The following is a 25,244-nucleotide window of genomic DNA, read 5'->3' as shown; positions in this document are numbered from 1 at the left end:
ACTTACATAATACTCAAAAATGTCAAAAGTTGTTTTAACGACTCGAAACAAACAATTGTAATCGTATTTTTTCGTTTTTATTGTTGGTTATATTGTTTGTTGTTTGACATTTTTTATTTTTATGATCCATTATTTCAAATTCAATTTCAATTTCAATTTACACCCTTATTATTTATCTGTTCAAATCATAAAACTATCAATATTTTCAATATTTCATTAGTTATTACAACTTTGGATTGTTATAGTTCAATTTTCATGAATGGTATACATAATTTACCATTAGCGACACACCAGTTTTCTGATGTATTCAATGTATTTATTTGAATTTGAAAATTGAGTCATAACTACGATTTTCTTACAAACTATGGTTACTAGTTTGTGGTAATAGTTTCATCCAATAATACACGACTTGCTAACATACTCAGTTTGAGTATAAATGTCGATCAAACTAAGTCGCCACGCGCCTCGCGATCCCTCGCGATTTCATGATTAACGAGTCACGGCAGGTTTATAAGAGGACAGAGGATATATGAAACGGACTCTTCGCCGTATTGCCTTGTGACACTGTTAAGGGGAAAAAAGATATCAGTTGACTGATGGGATATTGGGAAATTAAAAGAGATATTTACACACTTTCTAGTTAATCATTTAGCTTTATTTTAGAATGAAAAACGATTAATTGGAATGTGTTATGGGTAGTGTAGACAAGCGAAATTTGGAACAAATGTCAAATCAAAATACCTTGTAAAACACTTTTTGACAAATACCGGATGTATTTTAATTACCCTTTGACACTATTTCGCACTTATCAGTGTGTTCCAGAAATAAATGAAAAATACAACTATTTTTGAAGCGTTTTGAAATTGGTTGGAAAAGACGCGCCTTTTGTGCGATGGAGCAAGGACCCATTTCCAATACCAGTATGGAATACCTGTTTGTTTGTATAAGATTACCATCATCCTGATCCAATTCAAAGTACCTGTATTTAAATCTGGTCGACAATTTTGGCCAACGAAATCATTTTCTAAGGACGCATAATCATCATTAACTGTAGGGTCAACAAGAATGTTTAAGTTTTTGACAGCTTCTCTAATGCAAAATGGGTCGCGCTCTTGCTCCCAACAGCGATGTCATTTTGCTCCTAAACTTTACTTAATTTGTTTAAATGAAATATTTCAGTAAAAATAATCGATTTTTTCGATTGATCTCAAAAATCAAATCCCTTATTTCTATACTTTGTGGTGTGCCAAATTCTCGATCCATGTTTACTTCGTATTTATGTTGTAACAACTTGCATAATTTGGTTGAAATTTAATAAGTTTGAACATGATTTCACTGCTCAAGATAAAAAAGATTGTGAAAAAGGGAAAAATTGACTATTATAAATTAAATGTAGTACACTATATCTAGTCATCGGGGCGTCCCAGTGGCATGATGATAGTGGCGCAGGTCTTCATCCGAACGGACCGGACAAATATCCCATCTGGATCAATTCCCCGTACGCAGAACTGAAGGCCAGAAATGGCAGACCTAGTCCTCTTGATGTTGTAGTGCCGATAAAGAATATCTAGTCACAGGAAGCAAGCTGTATCTACTGAATAGTCATTTGGATGTTTAACTAATTTTCAAAAGAAAAATCCTATGGGACTCCTATACCCCAAATTCCTCCACTATTCTTTATTACTTTTATTTTTTAGTTGATTGCTTAGTTGAGTTCAAGCTTCCTCACGTGTTTTGAAGTAATCTTCATGACATTGCTGGGATATGATTTTGCCTGAAATTGATTCAAGATGTTGGATCGCCACTTACTGCGAAATGTGGTCACTTCCAAAGTCCATTGAAAAGTAATTACTGAGAATGCTTTCCAAAATGTGTCTAAACTTCTGGTAGTTCACTCTTGAACATTTACTTAGAAATGTGCTGGTTGGTTTTGATTCTATTCATTTTTTTTCTACCTCTTTCGTTCTTATGTTCTTACCTATTACCTTTTTTTAATTAAAACATTGTGAAAAATACTTTGAAATTAACTATTTTATTTATTGAAAAATTACATAATTGTTGTCTTTGTACTGCTGATTTTTAGGATGTAAATTTCAATTCATATGTTAGCAAAAATCCTTTTTATTATTTAACATTTGATTTAAAACAATCAATACTACTTATAACTACTATTATGTCAAATAATATTATGATCTATATTTACATTTCAATATGCTTAACGAATTAATGCTATGGGAAACAATACTATGGGAGCAGTCAAATAGCTTCGCATTAAAAAAAAAATACGCACACTTCGTTTGACTGTTTTTGAACAACGATAGGGACATTCCATTCAAGACAATGTGAAAGGAGCGCTTTGTTGATTAATTTAAATAAAAGAAGCACGTACATTACTCCTTTCCGATGTGAGCTAAATCGTCTGCTGTTCAAATGCACGGAATGAGTGATGCGCATCATTTGCCAAAAAGGAGCAACGCAGAGCCGCTTTAAGGTTTCGAGAAACATCGTTTTAATTAAACAAACTCCGCTCGGCACGAAGCGGATGGTGGATGTTAAATTGATACATATGTATGATGCTCTAGCCACGTATATATATATATGTCGCTTCCTCACGTGTACTTACGCTAGTCGTTGCAAAGGCGAGTTTTCTCGTTGGATTGGACCCGTCTGGTAGCTCATAAGCGATTAACCCTGTTCGGTTGAATAAAATCCAACAATAACAATAATAGCTTGTATGCATATATCTGTACACAACACAATTGCATCATCTACATGAGCATGTACATGTTAATTAGTAGCTTCGAGCACTGTCGACCAGACACTTCCATCAAAATGCTGCAGAGTAAGGATAGTGGCAAAAACCGGGGACTATTTTTTATTGCTTTTCCCTTGCGCTACTGTACACCTGTCCGTCGATGCTGTATTGCATTTTTTCTTGGTTTCCACAGTTTTTTTTTGTTTTGTTGCACCGTTTGGATACATATTGTTGGTTGTGTTATGGTTTTTTGCATTGTTTCTACTTGTTGAGCAACTCTTCAGAGCGTGGTAAAATCGAAATCAAACATATTAATTTATGCACTTAAATAAGCTATATGACTTGGTTGTGTGCCAAATAAAACCATAAATGACAAGATACACTTGATACTTGGTACATTCTATTATGTCTTATAAACAAATTCCTATACTATTCCTATAGTTCCTATAATTTTCCATAATTTTGAAAATGGACCATTTTGAAAATTGGTGGTTAAAATGAGCGCATCCAAACTTAAACAATAATTTATATTAGACATTAGTGGAGATCGTCAATCAGTAACAAATTGTAATAAGCATTTATCAAACATGTAAACGTTTGCGACACCTAGCACCTTCAACGCATGTAAGGGTTAATTCATTTAGCGACCGAACAACAACAGCAAAGCCGGTTTGTTACGATAACCATAATCCTATCGAATCAAATCATGCTCCATTTTCACCATGCGAGACCGTTACGCTATTTTCGTTCGAAAGTTTTACACCAATCAGCGGTTTTTCACCCGTTCACCGGGGTTAATCCGTGTAGCGTATTGATTGATGCGATATTTTTTTGTCTTTGCCTTTCGTAACTGTTCCTTTATTATCGTTTTTCACGCCACGACCGGCAGCTCTACTATTGTGATCGTTGGTATAATGAAATATGGAAATGCACAGAAGAAACAAGATAACGTGGAATTTGCAATTATAAAATGCTGTATCTATTATTATTATTATTATTATTAGTTATTAGCGGGGTGCTTCATTTGTTCGATTGCAGGATAAGAAGACTGTGCTTGGTTGTTTGGGATGTGATCAAACATTTCGTACATCCGTGGTATAAAAAAAACACTCACGAATCTAGTAAAATAGGCCAAAGCTTCTACGCGAGGTTACCAAAGCATTAAGTAGCTCTGGTGTTAAGCCCGAGCTTAAAAGAGTATTACAAAGCGGCTGCCTTGATACCTTGATGCGTCAAAAATGAGTAGAAACGAGATAGAGAGCAGTAAATTTGGGGACGAGCGATATGGATCCAGCGAAACGCTGTTTTATGGCGGTGCATTTTTTACCTCAACATAACATTTGCAGGGCGGATAGGATTGGCGACGCGAACATGATGGTACTGCGAAACAAAACATTCTAATTGTTGCCTTTGCTGCAGCAGAAACAAAGCCCTGTCGAAAGAGATTGCTGCTCGTTACTACGCTTCGGAGGGAAAACGTCACTATTGAATTAAGGGTCGATCGAAAAAGGGTCAAAGGATGAATGGATGGGTAAAAAAGGTGAAAACTTTCTGCTCTTAGGTGTTCGATTTGAAAAACGTGCCTGTTCTATACGCCACTCCACAAGACAGGGAGCAGCCAGCACATACATATATGTGTTGCAGCATCTAATACGTCTGCTAAAGTGGTTCAGATATGCAAAACACCACTTTCCCCATTTTATTCACTACCCTTTTTGCGTCCACCGGCCCCCGTACACGACCGGTCCTTGGGTGTTGCTCGGTTACTCGGCTTGGGTTTTAATGATGAGAACATTTTGGAAAATTTTCATTAAACAACTCTCGCCGTAACTCTCGTCCAGAACCCTTGACGATACTATTTCCAACTACTCAACCAGACTGGGTAGGACTGGGAAGCACATACACACACACACAGACACACATCCTGATACACGCATACACACAATTCAGGTCCAGACACAGTAGATTTCTGGGCTCATTGGTAAAGTTTACCTCTCACCACACATCAATAAAACGTTAACGTGTGCTAGCATGGGTGCATAAGTTATACATCGTTACACTGTTGTTAATTTGTTTTGCGTCAACTTTTGCATTGTATTACAAATTCTTGTTTTGATATACAAATAGTAACTGATTTATTACTTCACTGCATACAACATTTTAAAAGTTCACAAAAAAATCCCAAATGATGAAGTAGAATAATGTAATCATTTATTTGATATTTTTCTGGCTGTCAAAAAAACTTGAAGATGATTTTTCCATGCCTGCAATGATAGGATGTTAAAAACAACAGATTGCATACTTCCTGGCGTTTGCAAGCGGTACTAGGTTGATATGAGCAACAGATTGTTCATTAATCATAATTGGTTGATTTTAAAAATTTCCGTATATCTTAACTGTTTGGAAATTTCTTCACTAGCTGTTACCATACAATGCCAGTGGAACATTGAACTCAGTATGTTTCTGTGAGTCTCCTGCAATGAATACATTTTTATCGTTTTGAAAATTAATTATTGTGCTTTAGGCACTCATTTTGTTCATAACTGTAATTCCTCCCGGTTGTAGATTCGTACATCTGCTTCATCTACACATTTTCATGCTAATAGAATTGAGGTGTAAATAACATGTGATTCAATCTGTATCGTACAGATATAAAGATGTTTCCTGTCGTCAATGTTCACGTAACGCCTTCCTTCCAGTGCTTACCTGTATTGTCTTGCTTTTTTTTATTGTTTCTCATATCCCCCTTGAAATGTAACGCAAACTCACCTAATTTTGGGGAACTCTGCTCTCATGCCGCTGACTTTCCTAGCGTATCGCCTTCACGTTCGGAGGTCGCGCGATATGTAGGTTATGAATATTTAGATGGCAGAACAACCTTACCTCGTTCGCATCTAGCGAATACAAACAGAGGGGCGCAGGTCGTGGCCGGAAGAACCCGGGAACACATGTGCAGCACATCCGCAAACACCCTCGTACGTTAGCAGGGAATTGATTCGCATGAAGCCTCCCGAGAGAGACTTTGTTTTGCTTTCAATTAACACCCCTTTTATCAGTCTCATCGCCACCGCTCTGCGTACTACGGTGTTTTCCTGTGTACATGGGTTTTTCTAATGTTGTTGACGTACACACCGTAATTTTGAACATACTACAAAGTTCTTCCTTCGCTTGAGCTAAAACACATGGAGTTCTTTATGTTTCTGTGGAAACGTTTTGTACTTTGCGCTGTCTAGTCAGTGCTATAGGCAAAGGTTTAACCCTGCAGCAATGGTGCAAAACATGTCAAACCAAAAGTGTTGATAAAAACATTTATTGTAATTGTGATAGAATTTTTGATAGAGTTTGTTTGGTATTAGTGAATATGTATAAAAAATTCATCACAAAAATTAAATGCAATAAAATAATTAAACAACTAAGTTTTTGAGGTAAAGCGTACAAATGCAAAAATATGAAAGGGATTACTTATTTTGCGTGCAAATATCTGTTTCGTAAATATATTAAAAATGCCCTTCATCCACCAGCCAATTGAAAATGTTAAGCTCTCTTGAAATTCTTCTGCTCATTAAAGGGTTAAAATAATCCATAGCATTATCATAATCGTCCTAGCCGCTGTCGTTGCCTGCACCGTAGTCATAGTTCTAGCTATTGTTCGACATTCATCGTAAGCTAATCACTACTAATCTGTTCCCTCTCTTTACCTCCCTATGTCTGCCGACCGATTTTCATTCATGGCGGTGCATTTGCATCTACTACGGTTAATGGCGAACTGGCCGAATGAATGACTGAACCCAAATAAACATACAAATGTGAAATAAAAACCAAATCCCCTTCAAAACTGCACAGGCAAAAGCTTCACGCTTACTATCACTATATCAACAAGTCCGCCGCAGGTGGCCACCTACAACAAAGCAATCAAGGTGACGGTGGACGGACCACGGGAACCAAGATCGAAAACAAGTAAGTACACCATCCCCACCACTACACACGTACATACACTTCCTGTATCCGTTCCTAATCCCTCACTCTCATGTACGAAATTCCATTCGGCAGATAGGCATTCAGTTTCTCTCACACTAGCCATGGTTAGTTTGTGGCTAAATCGTTCCGTTTCCCACCGGAAAAGGGGACGTTGCAAGTGCACCTATCATGGGTAAATCTTAGGCCTTCGGTGGGAGTTGCACCGTTGCATCACAAGGGCCGGTCATTCGAAGAATCTATACCAACTGTCGCAGGGTGATAACAACAAATCACTTAACAATACCATATGCTCTAGGATATACTTGTGTATACCGAACTCACGTTCGAAGTGTCAACGATGCATCTTGCATCTTGTTTGTGATGGAAAATGTGAAACGTAGCAAGCAGGAAGTGTGAACATGATTAAGTGATAAGCCAGGATTTTACGCCTCGATAATTCATTCCGAATGTGCCGTATTCAGTCATTCAGTCCAGAACCGTTCACGACCTTCTGCTGTCATTAGCAGTATCATCTTGCCCGATTAAAACGTAACGATAACTAGCTTTAAACGTTGGAATGCGAACAGAATATATATTGCAATACAGAGAATAAATCATGAAGAAATAATTTTAACTTTGATCGTTCAAGGAAAAAATCTCCCTCGATATACCGGGTACCGACGAATCGAACGATGTTTCGGATGAACACACATAATCGAATTAAGTTGCCCCATTGCCATTTTCACATGCTGTGAAAAAAAAATAAAACAAAACAAAAAAAACCATCCCCGTTTTCCCATCCCTCCTACTATTCATACCAAAATCATTCAAATACCTCCGGTTGGGGTAAAAAATTCGAGCAAAACAAGTAATTTTCTGAAGCATCTTTCGTAGGACAACAGCAGCAGTTCCATTTCGCGTTCGGACAACGGCCATTCCACTTCCCGACCGACCCATTGTCTAGCTTCAGGATGCCGCCAATAGGTAATTGTCAGAGTAAGTCTGTAAAATGTGTAACCTGTGGGTGCGAGACAGTCGAGCACCGAGCGTGTGTATGTGGGAAAATGATCGTAGAAATCTTCCTAATGAAGGACGTGCAGAGGGAGACATTTTTTCGTCTAAGGGAAAAAGGAGAAAAACAAGTGACATGGGTGTCATGCAAGGACGAACTAGGTATATACCCGGGTTCGTTTAAGTTTCCGGCAGGTCATCCATTATTGATCCAGCATAAGAATGGAAAAGTAAAAACACACATTAAAGTTAAAGTACGAACACTACAATAGCTTTGCAAAGCAAAAATCAGAACCAGAGAGATTCAGCAATGGCTCCAATATTTCTCTAATTGTACTGATTAAAGTACTGCTTTCATAGATCCTTGAACGAATCGTTATAGCGGATTTGATGCTGCTTTTTTACATTTACATTACATTTTACATTTCGCTTTATTTTGTTTCATTTCAATTATTAATAATTCTTTGTCTTGAGGTATAACAAATTTAACTTATGATCTATGTTTAAACTTACTTAACCTAACCGTACCGTATTCATTTAGCGGAGTAAGAGAAGAAGATATTTAGATAGAGTAAGATATTTTTCCACTGTTTGCCGCGTATTTGGAATCCTGGCAAAACTTACTAGACTAGTGCGAACATTAATGACCAATGTCACATGCCAGATGATAATGTACGGAAAACTCTCAGATCCCTTTGCTACCACCGAGGGTCTATGCCAAGGAGATGGGCTACCTCGGAGGTGGGAACTTTGGAGTCTATCTTCTATAAGTCAATCCAGATCGTGACATACGCTGATGACATTGATATCATAGGTCCGCGGCTCTCCTACGTAGCGAATGCTTGCCAAAGGATTGAGCTGGCGGCAGAAAAACCTCGGATTGGAGATTAACGAGGAAAACACCAAGTTGATAACGGCACTAGCAGAGGATCTGCTAACACATCCTTACTTACGCAAGGTTGACGTACTGATAGGTGAGCGCACCTTTGTAATCGTGCTAAATTTCACCTATCTTGGGTCAAAGGTTAGCACCGAAAATAACATTGATGTGAGATACGCGATAGGGTGCAGACTGCCAACCTGTCTTTCCACAGCCTGAAGAAGCCTCTACTCATAACACCTGTAGCGACGAACGAAGCTGGAACTATATGAAACTATATGAACTGTACGGAGAACGTACTGTCATAGAGCGGATTAGACTCGTCAGGCTCCGCTGGGGTGGTTACGCCATGAGGATGACACCGGACGACCCAGCCCGTAAAGTCCTCTTAAGTCATCCACATGGACAAAGGAGGCGTGGTAGGCCTAAATTGAGATGGCGTGTGATGGCTTTGATGCGTCCACGAGAAATGACGGGTTAATGGATTAGCACTTTGCGCTACATTGAGCGGATTAAAAAACATCTGCAGCAGGCCAAGATCGCGAAACAGTTGTATCACCTGATAAATAAATAAGTAAGTAAAATATTTGCTTATGCATATTTTGGTGCGGCCTAGTGATGTATTGGTAGCGGCGCCGGTCTTCACATGACAGGAAAGCTCAAAAATCCCATCCGGACCATACATCCATATGCAAGACTGACTATCTCGCTACGGATAAATAAAGCCAAGAAATGACAGGCCTAGACCTCTTAAGGTTGTTGTTCCAAAAAGGAAGAAGAAGGAAATAGTAGCTGTTACTCAGTTAGTTTGATTAAACTGTTTTTCTATTTTTTTTTTATTATTTTATTTTCTTCTCCGATTTAAACATGTTCTAGGATCTAAGCCATTACTCTTAACACTCTTTCACAAAATGGAGATCTCTCTTCTAATCGAGACCTATAACGACATATCCTTTTTACTTTGTTTTTACACGTCCTTAGTGTGCTAGATTTCTTTTCATGAACAAACTATTGGGTTATTTAAACAGTATTTTTACTGCAATGCGTTTTTGACTATATGCTATGTAAATTGCATAATCATTTTATTTGCATTTCCATTTGTTGAGAAATCATTTTTCTATGCTACAAACTCTTTACAGTCTTTTTAGTCAGTCTTGGAAAATACAGGTTTTTAATCTGTCTTAAAATATAAGTTTTCTTTGTATAACTGCTGTCTCTAACGGCCGTTCTTTCGGTAAATAAAAAAAATAAAATAATGGATGTCTCAGGTCTGTAATAAGCTATTCTTATGAGGAATATGGTCCAAATGAGATTTGAACAAGTTCTGGATGTGTAATTAAGGTTTGAGGTTTACCTATCGATAATACTGCTTCCTTAGGCCCAACGCATTTCGTCGATTTACTTTTGAATAATCACAAGTATCGGAAGTCTGTATTCCAGCGTATTTTTATTATTGATTGCCGTCATATAGGTGTAATGATACTTACGATCTACATTCACAACCACAAATAGTTATGTGTTTTGATGTTTTCTATGTTATCTATGCCTGCTTGGTCGATATTTATTGATATATTATAATTACAATCTTAATATATTGTAACTGCAACAAACTAATACGATAGAACAATGCGGTCACTTGCAATATTGTTTTTTGGCTGCTTTGAGTCTTATTTTTTTCTATTAACATTTTGATTATGATCTACAGACCCATTTTCGACTGTCACGAGATGCAATACAAGTAATTTTGTGTCTTTCTATTAAAGTTGCAACGCTTGAGATGAAGAACAACATCTCTGGGAAATTGTATATGATAAAGTGATGTTGATCTTTATTTGTCGAATATGATTTTATGGCTCAATTTTGAAGTTAGTGCTGGTTATTGGGAGTAGCCATGTTAATGACAGCTATTGCTACAACTACAAAAGATTTAAAAAACCGAAAAGCTTGGAGAAACCTTCTTGCGGGTCAGTTGGAATATGAAAAAACGTTTTGTGGGCTTCATCATCACTCGTTTTCCTTATCATATGGACTGATTTCTAGAGAAATCATACAACATGAAAAAAACCTCGCCATTCCTTTTTATGGCAGATTGGAGAACCACGCTGAACGACTGTTGTAGCAGCTTAGTTACAGCAGCAATATTTAAGATTCATAAGGAGGACCACACGGTGTTGTTTTGGCGGAGAATTTCACACGACAGGAATGATCTAAAATTCAATACACACATATCGCCTGTTCGCAGGACTGACTATCCAGCTACGTTTTTTAATAAACGAGTATGGAAAAGTTAGTATTTGAATAGTTTAAAATAAATTTAATTATTTTAATCACTTTTTAACTACGCAATAAGACCTGGCCGTTCATCTTAAAACATAAAAATTATATCAAATCGACGGTAAAGACGAACACTTTTTAAAATAATTCCCATTACATGAGACAAACAAATTTAAATTGTCCATTGTATCTGAACTCAAATGGAATAACTAAAAACACAACTATTGCAATGTTCATGTTCTAAAACTGCCAAAGTATTTAATGCATAATAAAGCAGTGTAGCTTAAATCATTTATCCTTACATACTGGGTGAGATTCGCATATTCTTCAACGTTCCGTCTTATATCTGTATATGTGGTTGATTTATATTGCTGTATATTCAGTTTTTAAGTTTTTTTTGTAAACCGTAGTGTAATAGTCTCATTGCACTAACTTGAGAAAAACAACCCCAAAAAAGACCACGCAGAAGGAAGCGGTAATCGTGAGAAGATAGTTTGCTCTGATGCACGAAGCTTTCCCACGCTTCTCTGAGAGGAAGATTTGTCACTTATTCCAAGCGTAACGTCGTTAGAGCACAAAGGGGTGAAGCATGTCGAGAGACGCCCACTGCCATACGAATGAAAAGGTGCTTTTCGTAATGCACCAGCTCGGCAAGCGCTCGTGATGTTCGGAAAACCGTAGCCGACAGTTGGCGAAAAGGGAAAACTCGAATCTCACCTCGGCCGTGGAAATTGTCCGAGAGTGGAGAAAGTACACCCCAGCAAGCGTAACAGACAGAGAGAAATGCCGGTTTTATCGTTGTCTGTAAGAGTTGGCAAGAGTGTAACGGAAGAACATTTCATATCCGTGGAACCTTTCCAAAAGTGCGCTTTGATTTGCATCTTAGCGAGTATTTCTTAGAAATCGAAGAGCTTTGAATGGGCGTGGCTTGTCCGTAATGCATAGTCTGGGGGACTAATTTAAGTTCCGGTCAACGGGATGCCAGAATACAGTTGACTAATACATTATCTCACTTATATTGCATTCAATGATTTAGTGAGAAGGTACATTCATTAGCATAATTCTCCCCCACATATCCACCGGTTGTTTTACGGACAGACCATCTTTATAAATAATGCTAGTGAATTTTAACTTGTCCTAGAGCAATATTTATTGTACATTATGAAAACCAATATATGTAAATTAACAGTTTTCTCTAGAAAAGCACGTTATGATAATTTCTTATTGAACGATCTCTTTAGTAACTACACTGTAACTATACTAGAATTTATTTGGATTACAGTTTTCTAACAAAAACATTTTTTTACCATTTTTTTACTGTACTTTTGAGCGTCTTTACTTTTTTTCTTAATTAAAATCTGTTTAGCATACAGCATAGCTAAACTTTAGCTTTAGCATACGAAGAGGGTTCAAGCGTCGCTTTTCGGGCACTTTCCTGGCATAAACCATACACGTTTTATTACTTTTTTGTCTTTTTTTGGGTCCGTTAGATCCATCACTGTATGTTTCTCAGGGGAATAAAGTCCGATTCAATTAAACTTTTCTATAAGTTGTTTAACTTTTCAAAGTTTTATTATAAAAACAGTCCATCTATAATGATTCTCTCTAGCAAGTTTTAATAACGATATGTTAAAAAAGGGTGCATTCGTTTAGCTGTACTGCCAAAATGGTCAAAGATATAAGTCAAACTGGCTTGAACCCATTATTTTGAACCTCCTGGAAGGTGGTCTGATTCTGTAGTTGGAGCATTAATAATAATGCTAATGATAATGCCTTGTTTCATGCATCACGCCAAGCATGGTCGGAATCAAAAGAAACCATCGTTCAGGCAATCAAAGCTTGCAGTTATGATTATGACCCTATCGAGAATCTGGAGAATAATCGTATCCAAGTTTTACGCCAATAGAGCTCAGTCAACATGCAAAAGGACCTCAAAGCGTGCTTAATGAAAAACTGAGAGCAAATCTGCTTACAAACTGTCAAAAACCTTGTTATTTCAATGTTCAAACAAATTTTGGAAGTAGTTAAAAGCAAAAGAGGAGCTAAGAAATTCTAAAAAATATAGTTTCAAGTCAGTTTTCTTTGATTTTTTTGGCGGTACGGCTAAACGTTAGTAGTAGTAGTAGAAGAATATATTTGATTGCAATATTAATTAGTACAGTGTACACATTATTTGATAATTATGTAACGGGTTCGAATCTGTCTTTCCTCGTTATTTGTAACAAATCTTTAAGCTTGTCGTTGTTGATTTTAGTTACGTGTTTAGGCGTTGTGACGGGAGTTGTGCGGGGAGAGAGTTTGAATATAAAAACCCGCATTAGGTTAAAGGAAACGTAGGGAAAAAATAATAATAAAGAAACAAAACAAAATCTAAGTATAATCCTACTCATAGTTCTAATCCTAGCTAGTCTTAACCTATTCTTATTTATCGTTTTGCAACATATATAGATCTATTTTGGCTATTCTGTTTTATATTAGGTACCATTTTTTGATAGTAATAAAGGGATTTTCCGGATAGGATATTGGAATGTGGACGGATAAACGTTATAAAAAACATAGTTTCAAGTCAGTTTTCTTTGACTTTTTGGTGGTACGGCTAACGAATATAACACCCTTTTTTTAAACTTTTGTTATTTAACGTTACTGTAATTTAAACCTGTATACTATTGTTAATAGATTTCTTTATAATACAACTTCAAAAAGATAAAAAAACTTATAGAAAAGTTATAATGAGTATCATATCACTGAGAAACATATCAATAAGAGGGTACGGCTAAACGAATGCATCTAGTTATGATAAGGTTGGGATTCGGAATATTCGAAGACCCGATCTCTTCCAGGATTTGATCGGATCGGATCCCAAATAACAGATTCTCAACCAGGGATAGACCTCAACCAATGTGTGCGTCCGCCCCCCAAATATACAAAAAATATTTTTCATAATACGACATATTAGGTCGTGCCTAGCTCATTCTAGCTCACTGTTCTTATTTTACCACCTAGTCGGATAATAAGTCCTCACTACGTGGGAACAGTCTATGAGAATGTTTGTACTGATCCTATCATGTGACAGGATTCTTGAATGGTTCATTTAAAAATGAAATATGTAAAATGATATTTGTTGCCATTTAAATTTTTATTTTAGCAACAGTTATCATTAGAAATACCATTCAAGAAAACATTTTGGTGGAAATTTGCATAAACAAATAGATTATTATTCTATTCTCTTCTAAGGTGATTGCAACTGATATCACGACCATAAAAGAGCTCTTAAATCCTAATACCTCTAATACCTCGAAGCCTCTATTAGCGACATTTGCCACCACTTTGATGTTATGACCACCAGTGATGTTATGATTCGATCTTTAGTTGAATAATATTCTTCCTTTTTTGGTCCAAGAAGCTTCACGACGCAACATGATAATAGTAATGAAGATTTCATTGGATGGTGAGAAAGCCATGATACATGAATAAACAAACATTTACATGCGGAATGCTTCCGACACTTGATGTGCACGTGGACTACTGCCTTGAGCTATCACATTTTTAACCTTTGATTGAGAGGCTTTGTTCGTTCTATTTTTTTCGTTTTGGTATCAGATAGGCGCAATTGATTGGCACATTCTTACGAATATTTTAATACTGATTAAAATTTTTACTACGGCACTGATAAAAATGAATGGGTTTTTAGGTCACACAATTCTTTCTTTCTTTAAGAAAATTAAGAAATAACATTTATTTCACTGCATCTATCATCTCAACAGAGGATTTTAATTGAAATCCAACAAATAAAAAAAGTTCTCACAATTAAGTAAAATAAATAGGAATCTTTTATACAAAACCACTTTGTTAATTCACTGTTCAATCATTGGATCATTGGAACAAAAGTTCATATAATCTGTTTTATTGCACACAAAAAAGTGTTGTTAAAAAGGACGATAAGTGTTCCACATTCGACGATAAAGTTTCACCTCAGTTTCCAATGAACAAAAAGCTTCCTCAGACGTCCAATACACTATTCTCACGCTATGTAGTAAAAACAAAAGTTCTCAAACAGCCACATTCCCGCCTATGCAGCTGGTAATCAAAGTACTGTACTATAATTGATCACGACGAGTGTGCTATGATTGAATGCGGCGATTTTGACAATGTGCAATAATTAGATATCAAGTGTGCAACAAATGAATTTGAAGGTTTTTTTTTGTTTCGTTAGAACGGCCTGGCCGTATCGACTTGTTTTACCACGTAGCCGGATAGTCAGTCCTTGCCACGGGGGATTGGTCCGGATGGGATTTTGGTCCGAACCGTTCGTGTGAAGACCGGCTCCGCTACCATCATGCCACCGGGCCCCAATATGTTATGTTGGTGTGCGAATAATTGGATTTTTGGGTATTTCAAAATTATTGCTTCTTGACATTATACACCAATATTCTGCCTGAATTAAAATACATAGTATGTATTCATCGAAAATGTTGGATACATTGATTTTATGAAAATAGTTGTGTAGTGTTCTTATTCGTGGCCTTTCTTCAACTGAACATGCGGTCCATATGCATTACGGTTCACCGTACGGTTCGTTGGTCACACTAATATTCTTACATAGTAAGCTTAAGCATGCACATTAGCTTACGTTTATACTTATAGTAGTATATATAGTTTCTTAAATTCTACAACCGATCTTTCCCAGACTTATAAAATATGTTCGTTGTTTTCTAAGGTATTCAATAATTGGTAAATGACCCTATCTAGTAAACATTTAAAATCAATATACTGACCAAAAACAAAGTTAACAAGTATTTTCATCGTCATGGTTGTGTTTTTATTTTATTTTTTTCAAATATGATATGTTTAACGGTCAAGGGCACCCGGGATAAGGTGTTTTTCAGTTCCTGAAGAGGTAAATGTATCTAAATTAAAGGGAATCGTACCTTAGATTATTCCGTATACTTAAAAAACTCGATACTCACAATTCCTCGCTTACCTTTCAACCAAAGGACTTTTATGCGAAAAAGTCACAATTTTCTAAAATAACACACCTAGTGGACAAGGCTTCCACATTTTGTTATAAATTGAAATTTAAAATGTGGGAACTGTGGGAAAATGGACACCTTTTATAGTTATTGGATATCTAATATTATGTAACATTTTAAAATTCAGCAAATCTTCTTGATGTTCTTAAATTAATTCAGAAGAATAAGATGTGATGTAGCATTTTTCAACAAGAACTTTAATTATTTATGGTATAATTATAAAAGACGTCCAACATTTCCGGCCCGGTCATGTATTGGTAGCGGCGCCGGTCTTCACATGGCAGGATTGGTCCAAAATCCCATCCGACCCAACCCCCGGTACGCAGGATTGATTATCCGGCTACGGGTGAATAAAGTCATAAAAATCCATAAATGACAGGCCTAGGCCTTGTGATGATAAAAAAGAATAAGTTCATCTATTCCACAGTGTCCTTGTTTACCTATCTCTACCTCTCTCTCTAGAACTAGAACTAGAATAAACAATATTGCTTCGAAATATCACCAGTAGATTTTGACGACACGCCAGAGAGTACCTAAAATTAGGAATTTTATTCATTGCCCACATTGCTCGTAAATTTTGTCATGTTACACGTTTTACATCATAACGTCTCGAAACATCATTTTGACTGTTTTGAATTCAATATTGGCTAAAACTGTTCTCAATTATGATTCATGCAGCTTACGATTTAAAACAAGCAAATTGCATTCTTCTCGGATGAAACTCGTATCTATGGAATTACAATGGTATTTTCACAGATCATACGAGTTACACTTGTTTTATCCGGTAAAACTTCTAATACCTAAAATACTTACATGGGATTACCATGGGGCATACCAAATTCGTTGTTATTTTTGTTGTTGTTTTGTACATAAACACGGTATAAAAATAATAAATATGGTATAAATTTACGACAGCAATGCCCCGCTAGGCCAATGGGGAGCTGGTGCATCTATGTCGTCGTTATTTTTAAATTAGCCTCAAGGAGGACATTACGACCTATCACGTAACCCTGCTTTAATTTCTGTTACAATAAACGTAATCAAAAATTCGATTTCGATTTTTGTGTCACGTTAGCATAAGCCTAGCTTTAAGCCCACGTCTGTTCGAGTACCCTAATTTCATTGTTTATGATCTAGTATCAACCATAGTCATCTTGAGCTAAAATGAATAATCACAAGCCTGATCACAAGCCACACACACAATCACAAGCCTGATGAATATATTGATTTGTTTGCATGGTATCATTGATATAATTCCAAGGATGGAATGAACTTTTATATACATGCTGAGTTGTGTATAAAAATTAAGCTTAAAAGCTTATTTGTGATCTACATACATACAACCCAAAACCCAGAGAAAAGGCGCATTTGCTTAAGCGGACGCTTATGCTTATTTTTGAAGCTTTTGAAATGCAATACGCTATCTCTATTGCTGCAATAAAATCTATACAATTTCAATGCAACTAACAGTAACGCTGACAAACAACTTAGCACACGCATATTTTAGATGATGTGTGATAGGCTTTTGAAGTGAAAAATTACCAAAGAAACACTTTTTAGCAGACGTTTAATTTAAGTCGACGTACGTGGTAGACACTATTACGTGGGATAATATGGGCGAAGGAGTCTGGTTTAATATTGAGTAGAATTTGCAGGTTGCAGATTCAAACAATAGTACCCTTATTTACAAGGTTGGACAAAACATTTACATTTGTCCATTTACAAGTTGGACAAAACGACGATAAGGCATGAGTATTGCTACCGATAAGGATACTATAATTTTCAAGCAGTTTGTAAAAAGCCTCGCATTGTTGCCTTTATTTGTGAACCAGATTCTCTAAGGTTCTAGCACATTCAGCCCTTGGTAGTTAACTTTAATGTTGTACTCAAATAGAATAAAAGAGTTGCATCTTGGACAGAACGATACTTGATATTTATCGATGTACATCGACGATTATATGTTCCCATTGCTCTTTCTATGTTGGTCTTTAAATCACTGCATGTTTTAACAAAGAAATATCTGTAAAAATCCCAAGCACCATTGAGTCCCGCTTAGCAAGAGGGCCCCGGTTCTTCAGCACCATGAACAGAACACGACACAATCACCCTCGTGCTGTGCTATTTTCGTTCATCTAAATGAATGAAACAACTCATAGGCAAGGTTCTTATGTGTTCTTCGTGGATAGTCAGTCCTTGATATGCGGAAACTGTCCGGATAGTATTTTGTTTCGGTGCTGTCATGTGAGACCGGCTACCAAGAACACCTCCGGGGCGCTTCGAATTGATTACATTGATTATTTTTTTATTTCATAAAAGTCCTCCCATAGTACACTTGTGCAGCATACCTACTTTTAAAATATAGGTTAACATATTAAAAATTGACCAATTTGTAATTACTTGCTAATGGTATTTCCTTCAAGAATAAATGATAAATTACGAAACAAAACAATCGCCATCAGCTACGGCGATGGCGAAATAAAAAGAAATCACCATAAAAGCTCAATGATCAAACCTTACTTGCGTTGCCCAGTACCAGTGACTTATCAACTTTTCAGCCCTATAAAACTGCATGTGTGTAAGAGTGTATTGAAAATTACTCCCATCACAATTAAATCATCGAACTACCGGAATCCTCCCTTCAAACCACTGTATCGGTTCACCCTCTCCTACCATCACCTAAAAACAACTAAAGGTTGATGAGGCCACGTTCATAATCATTAAGGCACCATTAACTCTTTCTCAAATCAAGCGAAACCGAACGGGTCGATAACGGGCAGCAAGCAGCAATATTAATTTCTCCCCACGCCCGACCGGTTTCATCTAACTTTCACCCCTTCATTGCCCGGTATGGACGCAACACAAATTCTCCACCCTTTGGAGTAGATCAATATCGGTAAAATTACACTCTGCTTATAACCGACTATGTGTTTTCTGATAATTAACGTGCATCAAGCGAACTTCAGTAGACTTACCGGCTCAGTTGCAAATATAATCATGCTGCATACCACGTCCTTTCGATTCCCTGCCCCAGTACATTCCAATAACCATACATAGAGCTTGCTACATCACTGTGCTTCGATTATAGTACATCTTATTTCAACAATTAATGTAAAATAGAGCAATGGCTAAAACAAGGAATCAATTTTGGAATATTTAAACTATTCTAATTATCTTCATTCTCGTACACGATGAAAGCCTAACCATTGTATGAACAGGCAACATTTTACCAATCGTACTAGCTTGTAGTTTATAGTATTTTCATCAATTGAAAGTGGACATACAACTCAAACATACTCTAAAATTCCTTCATCCGGACGAGGTTCTTGTTCGCCCTTGCGTTGAAGTTATTCTGCGTATGGTTCGTAGTTCTCGCTGTCTGTGTGCAGGCATTTTAATGCCAGTTGTGCCTCGCGAAGAAAGCCCGGAGAAAAAAAAATCCGCTCCATTCCTTTGCACACGGTAGACAACTACGCCAAACCACCCCCATTGAATGGCTGGGACTTTTTGCCCAATCTTTGCGTTTGACCTACCTTCGGTCTGTGGAAGCTATAAAGGAATTTCCTTTACATTTTTCCGCGCAGGTGAAGGGGAAAGTAATGCAGGAAACGAAAACCCGTTTCGTAAGAATGCTAGTGTTTGATGATGTGTGTGAGTGTGGGCGGATGTATTTGGTTCAAAAAATTTGATGCTCTTTTGGACACTGGTTCGTTAAGACAAAATGCTTTCAATATACTCGTTTAAAATTCGATGCTATCAAATTTAAGCAAAACATTTTTATTACAAAAAGGTTATTTCGATAATTTAAAAATTGTAACACTGTCGTTGAAAATTCTGTGATGCATAACACGCGCCAAATATATTCTTATACGAATATCCTTGATCACATGGTTTGCACACCTGGTTTCCGTACGGTCGAATGCGACATACACTCCGAGCATTTTCCATTCCCCCATCATCTTCCATTCTCAGCTTTTGCCCGTCCCCTATCGTTTCTAACGTAATTCTATTGCGTCCTTCTGTCTGAGAAAAGTGAACGAGATTGCACACACTTAGATCGTTGCCAGGCGGCCAAAAATGATCTCCACTAGTCCGCTGGTTTGTTTTCAGCGTCGGTAAATGTTCTCTCTTCTTTGCAAATGAATCGGGCTCACATGCTTATACGCACATCCCCATACTGTCCATACACGTATAAATTACGACTGAACGTACGTAAATACTTTAAATGCAAACCGTGCTCGCATCCGCCGTCGTCGGAGGGGATATGTTTGAGTTAAATAGGCTGTCGGCCGGTCCAGGCAAAATGATCCTTTTTTCACTTTTCCTCGTTCGCCACACTCCAGCTCTTCCGCCAGCGACATTTCTGCCTCCCCTTTTGGTCTGTCGTGGCTTCCTAGACACGGTCCGTTTTGAGGTCGAAGAGGGAGGTGAAAAATTACATTTTCCCTCCCGCAAGTGAGCCGCAGGAAAGTAGAACGGGACGGGCAGACGCCATGATGGTGGCGGTTTTCCAATGCGATGGAAAATTAAAACTAAACCAAAGCCCCATGCCCAACATGAACGGAAGTCAGCCGGTGGTGGAATGAAAAATTCCCTTGATGAGAATTTTAGATAAAAAGGACTATTTCGCAGGAGGTTCTCCCAGCCCTGACCCGTCATGTTTTTCTTCCCTTGGCCCCAAACTATCCTTCGGATATGCTCTAGGAATTCAGTGTTCTTTGTTTTCTTTTTTGCCAGCTTCTTCTGCAATGTGCTTCCGAAGCATTGTGTCTCGATGCTTGACCGGATTCCCGCATCAGCAAACCGACCCGAGCTATGGGCAGTTGGTGTGGGTGCGGTGTATATCCTGCCTTTCTTTACATTTCCCTAATGAAAGACCTTTTTGTCGAAAAATCAAACGCACACGCCAGCGTGCGGCTACCCCTTTTTCTGAATGTATGAATTTTAAAGGGCTGCTCGAATACACGTATACATATGTATACGCTTAATGCCCACCCAGCAGAGTAGTCCGTCACCGTGAGAGAGGTGAGAATGACGCTTCAGATTTAGGAGCTAAATGAAATAAATTAATATTTCATCCGTGTTCCGTTGGCAAACGCTTGCATGTGCTAGGACCTGTGCTGGTAACACGAAATTTAAATTTGGCGTAAATGTATATTTTGCTTTACGTTGTTTAAATCACGACAGTGGAACAAATTTAACAGTATGCTTCATTTACTTTTCCCTGTTAAAGTTCCTGTTGTTTACACAAGCATTGTTTTATGGCGTTTCTTTAGCTAGAGCATAGTAGAGGATACATATGCATATAGCTCATAACAAATGACGATTTATTTTAAATAATTGCAGGAGCTCGCTGGCACGTTTTACATTTTTGCACTGCGTATTGATTTGTTTTATTTTGTCTCATTTTAGACATTTACATCTGGTATACAATCTATATGCAAGGAAATTAGCGCTAACATGATTTTAAAAACGGAAGAACTTCTCCCCGATGATAGACTACATTTGCTTAGTTCTGATCAAAACTCATTACAAACATCGTTTTCCTGGTAATGAACAGCGAATAGTTTTTTTAACTTGCTTTTAACAGATTAACAAGAATTATAGAACATATTTGAAGATCTGAAAAAGTATGAATAACGCTTTCATAAATATATCTTTTACGCTAATTTCCCTTGAAGCTTTCCGCACACGGCCTCATCTATTCCTTATAAAGATTTTATGTCGACCCTCCACAAAAAATGTTAGATTTTCATTATAATTGATAATTTCAAAAAAGTATGCACAAGTCACCCGATAACTAGTTCCTCGCTCAAGAACTCCTCCATTATGGAGACGCCTAGTCTCTCGATAGAAAACATTAGACAAAAATTGCTATGACTTTCAAATTCGCGCAGAATTGCAGGTGAACTTTTCATAACCTTATAGACCTACTCTATTAGGTTACAAAGAGCCTATAACGTGGTGTTAATCAAACCTCGCGTTATTGCGAGTATTTTGTTTGGCAAGTACTCAAACCCCATTTCTGGTCGATTTTTTAAGGACTTTTTCGTGCTTTGTTCAACAACTTTAAAATTTTGCAAATTAGGGAAATAAACAACACAGTTGCAACAATAACTGTTTTTCAAAACAGTATAAGTCATTTATTTATGTTAATAGAAATGGAAGAAAAACTCAGTTATAAATACACTTTTTCTCAATTTGTTAAATTGGATATTTTTATTTCCGGAACGATTGAGTGATAGCTGCTCATATTTTGCAATTCACTTAGTTTTATCCTGTGGTTTACCGGAAAATATTCATTTAGTGCAAAGTCCAACTTGACTTTTTGTATTTCATCCCGGTGTTTGCTCATTGTTCTACAGTTCGTATTGTTCAAGTTTGTAATAATTAAGTGATTGTGTTCCACCGCCTGTGTAGATAAAGGTACATATATACATATATAAACATATAAAATATTCAACAAACAGGCGGATTTTAAGCTTTTGTAGTATATAGTAGTTAATATTTCATTAACTCCATTTTCAATAGATGAATAATCCTTTTAACTATGTATGACTGTGCTGTCGTTTGATTTGAAAATCTGTTTCTTTAATAGATCGAAAGACTGTTGGGTGCATTCCTTTTAAGGAATAACTCCTAGCTATCCTCTAATGAATATTGAACTAAACATATTCATAGAAAATCAGATCTACGGCAGAACGTTATTCCCATCCTCACTTAACAAGCTGGCTTATGTTGTAGTTTGGAGTATTAGAGAATCGCCTGAAGTGAATATGTAAGCAAGATGGTACTTATTTCCATCACCATTTGTGTATGGATGGGTAATATGTGGCCCTAGATTCATTCAAATGGTGAACAACCTCGATAGTCAGTTTATCAACACGTTTCTGTAATAACATTATTTACACCCTCTCATATTATTCTAACGTACACCCGTGTTGCTTCCCTTTACAACCGCTGCTGCTCGTGGTCTTGCGCTTTGTGTTTCCCATTGTCAGAAAGCTAATGCGATGAATGGGTGGTTTGATTCACTCAAGATTTGAACCTGCAGCAAACACTTTGTTAAGGCGTGATCTACCGAACAGGTTGCTAAATATCTTACTGTTTGTGATGCTGTAACACACTGATTTATAATTGCGTATTTAACATATTTATCACTTTTACATGAGCCACAGCTATAGCTATAAAACAAACAATTTCGATGATAGTATCTACTACAAATACTTAAGGGGATGTCATTACGGTCAAACCATTCTAACGAGAAAAAAACAATGATTACAATAACATTTAACGATTTTGAAATTCATGTTGTAAAGCAGTTTAAAAAATCGACGAAACAGTACAACATTGTAATCAACAATAATTAGTATGTATCCCTTTAATTACTTTATTTCATATAAGTTTCAAAGTCGAAAGGAATTTATTCGTCAACAAATTCATTAAACACCAGAAGTCGGCCAAATGTCAAATCGATGTTGCACTAGTTCATTTCAAACTCTGGAAAACTAAATATTAGTTGAGTCCAAACTAATTTCTTTATTAATTTAATTATAATTTAATCCGACAACAAGCGTTTTTATAGTTAATTAACGAGTGATAAATATTGCCAAATTTGCCCCAATATGAACAATGTTTCCTCTACCATTGTTGAGTAATTATCGTTCTATAATGCAGAAAAATAAAATGAGAACAAAGAATATTGGCATCGTCCTGGTCAGCTGCCATAAAATAAAATACCACAGCACGGGCAGACAGCCATTAGTGTTGACCATGTGCACCCAGATATTGGTCGCCCTGCATTTTATTCTGATGATGTGCACGATTATATATAGACTCCGGCGGAAAACCGCTCGTACCACCTGGAAAATATGCAACTCGATTTTGTTGAACGCCACCTAAAATGAAAAGCGCATTGGTTTGCCCCACGTTACCACCCTTTAGCACCCCAGTTCGATCTTTGATTGCGCCTCACCAATGCATTGGTGAGTTTTTGTTGGCACTGCATCGTCAACCGCGCATAAATAAGTTCGTTCTCACGTCAGGCACACCGATGTTTTCGCATGCGAATGCATATACAATCACACGTACGCATATGGTTGCACCGAATGCAAAATGCATATAATAAAACGCCCGACCAACAGCTCCAAAACTGCAATGGTGGCAACTGCATCGGCAGGATGCGGTTTCGGTTTGTAATAAACCAATATTCACTGACCCATTCCCGCTTTCACCTTCACCACCTTCCCCATCCAATCACCGACACGTTTCGTCTTACTGTTGCTCCGCCTGGCAAACGATTTTTCACCGACTAGCCGGGCTTAATTCAAACTACATAGTTTTTAGCGCGATTTAAATCCCTGTGTGTCTGGTCAAACACAAGTCAATCGATTTTATTGCAAAATCCAACTCAGTGGCGAGAGCGGTGCCATAGACAACAGAGGAGGTAATTAATTAAATAAAAAATTGAGGCAGGCACTAGCCAAACTATGTATATTATGCATTAAACATGGTTAGCGTTAGCGCGTTTTTGGCACTGTGGTTAGTTCCAGTCCATACGGTTCAAAAATTGGAATAGTAAATTAAAGTACCTCTTCCTATTTCTCGTAGAATATAGTTTTATCTTGTGTTGGATGAATTTGATTGAATTTTAGAACAGAATTAGTGAATCTTTATTCCACCAATACATGAATGCTCATAGATTTATGAATTCTAAGAGCTTCAAACACCCTAAAGAATTCACGAATCCTTATAGAATATGAGTTCCCCACCTTCAATGGTTTTTCGGTCTGTATGTGGTGAAACCAAGCGGGAGTGGTGTACCACGAACTATTAAAACTGCGTGAAACGGTAAACACCTCTCGTTACCTACAACAAATAATAAATTGATTGAAGGAAAAAATACTGCAATTCGCCCGAAGACACGGTAAAGGGATATTGTAACATGACAATGCATCATGGCACAAGGCTCAAGTCGTAGAGGAGACAAACTTCAATTCGAAGATCTTATCACACCCCACTTACTCCAAAGACCTGGCTCCTTCAGATTATCACCTGTTTGCTTCTATGAGACATGCACTTTCAGACCAGCGGTTCTCCGAATATGATGATGTCTAAAAATGTAGGGGATGGGATGGGATTTAGAATATGCCTGACCGATGAGATAAATGTAAAGAAACAAACGGGTACTGCTATGAATGAATAAAAATTTTATAGTTTTCCCGGGAACCTTAGTTTTTCCGTAAAAAAAACGGACCATTTCAACTTATACACTTGCATGTGCCTTATGGTTAAGTTACGGAGAGTACTATTTAAATATTAGTAAATTCTAAAAAAATAG

At 37.1% G+C, this 25,244-nt stretch overlaps 1 protein-coding gene across 1 annotated transcript in view; it reads left to right on the top strand.

The window, feature by feature from the left end:
• The window catches only part of LOC128306689 (uncharacterized PE-PGRS family protein PE_PGRS54), a 37,882-nt gene that overhangs the window by 8,582 nt on the left and 4,056 nt on the right, over window positions 1-25,244 (top strand). The window contains exons 3-4 of the mRNA XM_053044276.1: window positions 6,599-6,712; window positions 7,595-7,708. Coding sequence (XP_052900236.1) covers window positions 6,599-6,712; window positions 7,595-7,708 — 228 coding nt within the window. The remainder of the gene's footprint in view (window positions 1-6,598; window positions 6,713-7,594; window positions 7,709-25,244) is intronic.

Source organism: Anopheles moucheti, chromosome X, assembly GCF_943734755.1.
Source record: "Anopheles moucheti chromosome X, idAnoMoucSN_F20_07, whole genome shotgun sequence".
NCBI classification, from domain to species: Eukaryota; Metazoa; Arthropoda; class Insecta; order Diptera; family Culicidae; genus Anopheles; species Anopheles moucheti.
Note: the sequence above shows the minus strand (reverse complement) of the source record. Positions and strands in the feature narration are given on the sequence as shown.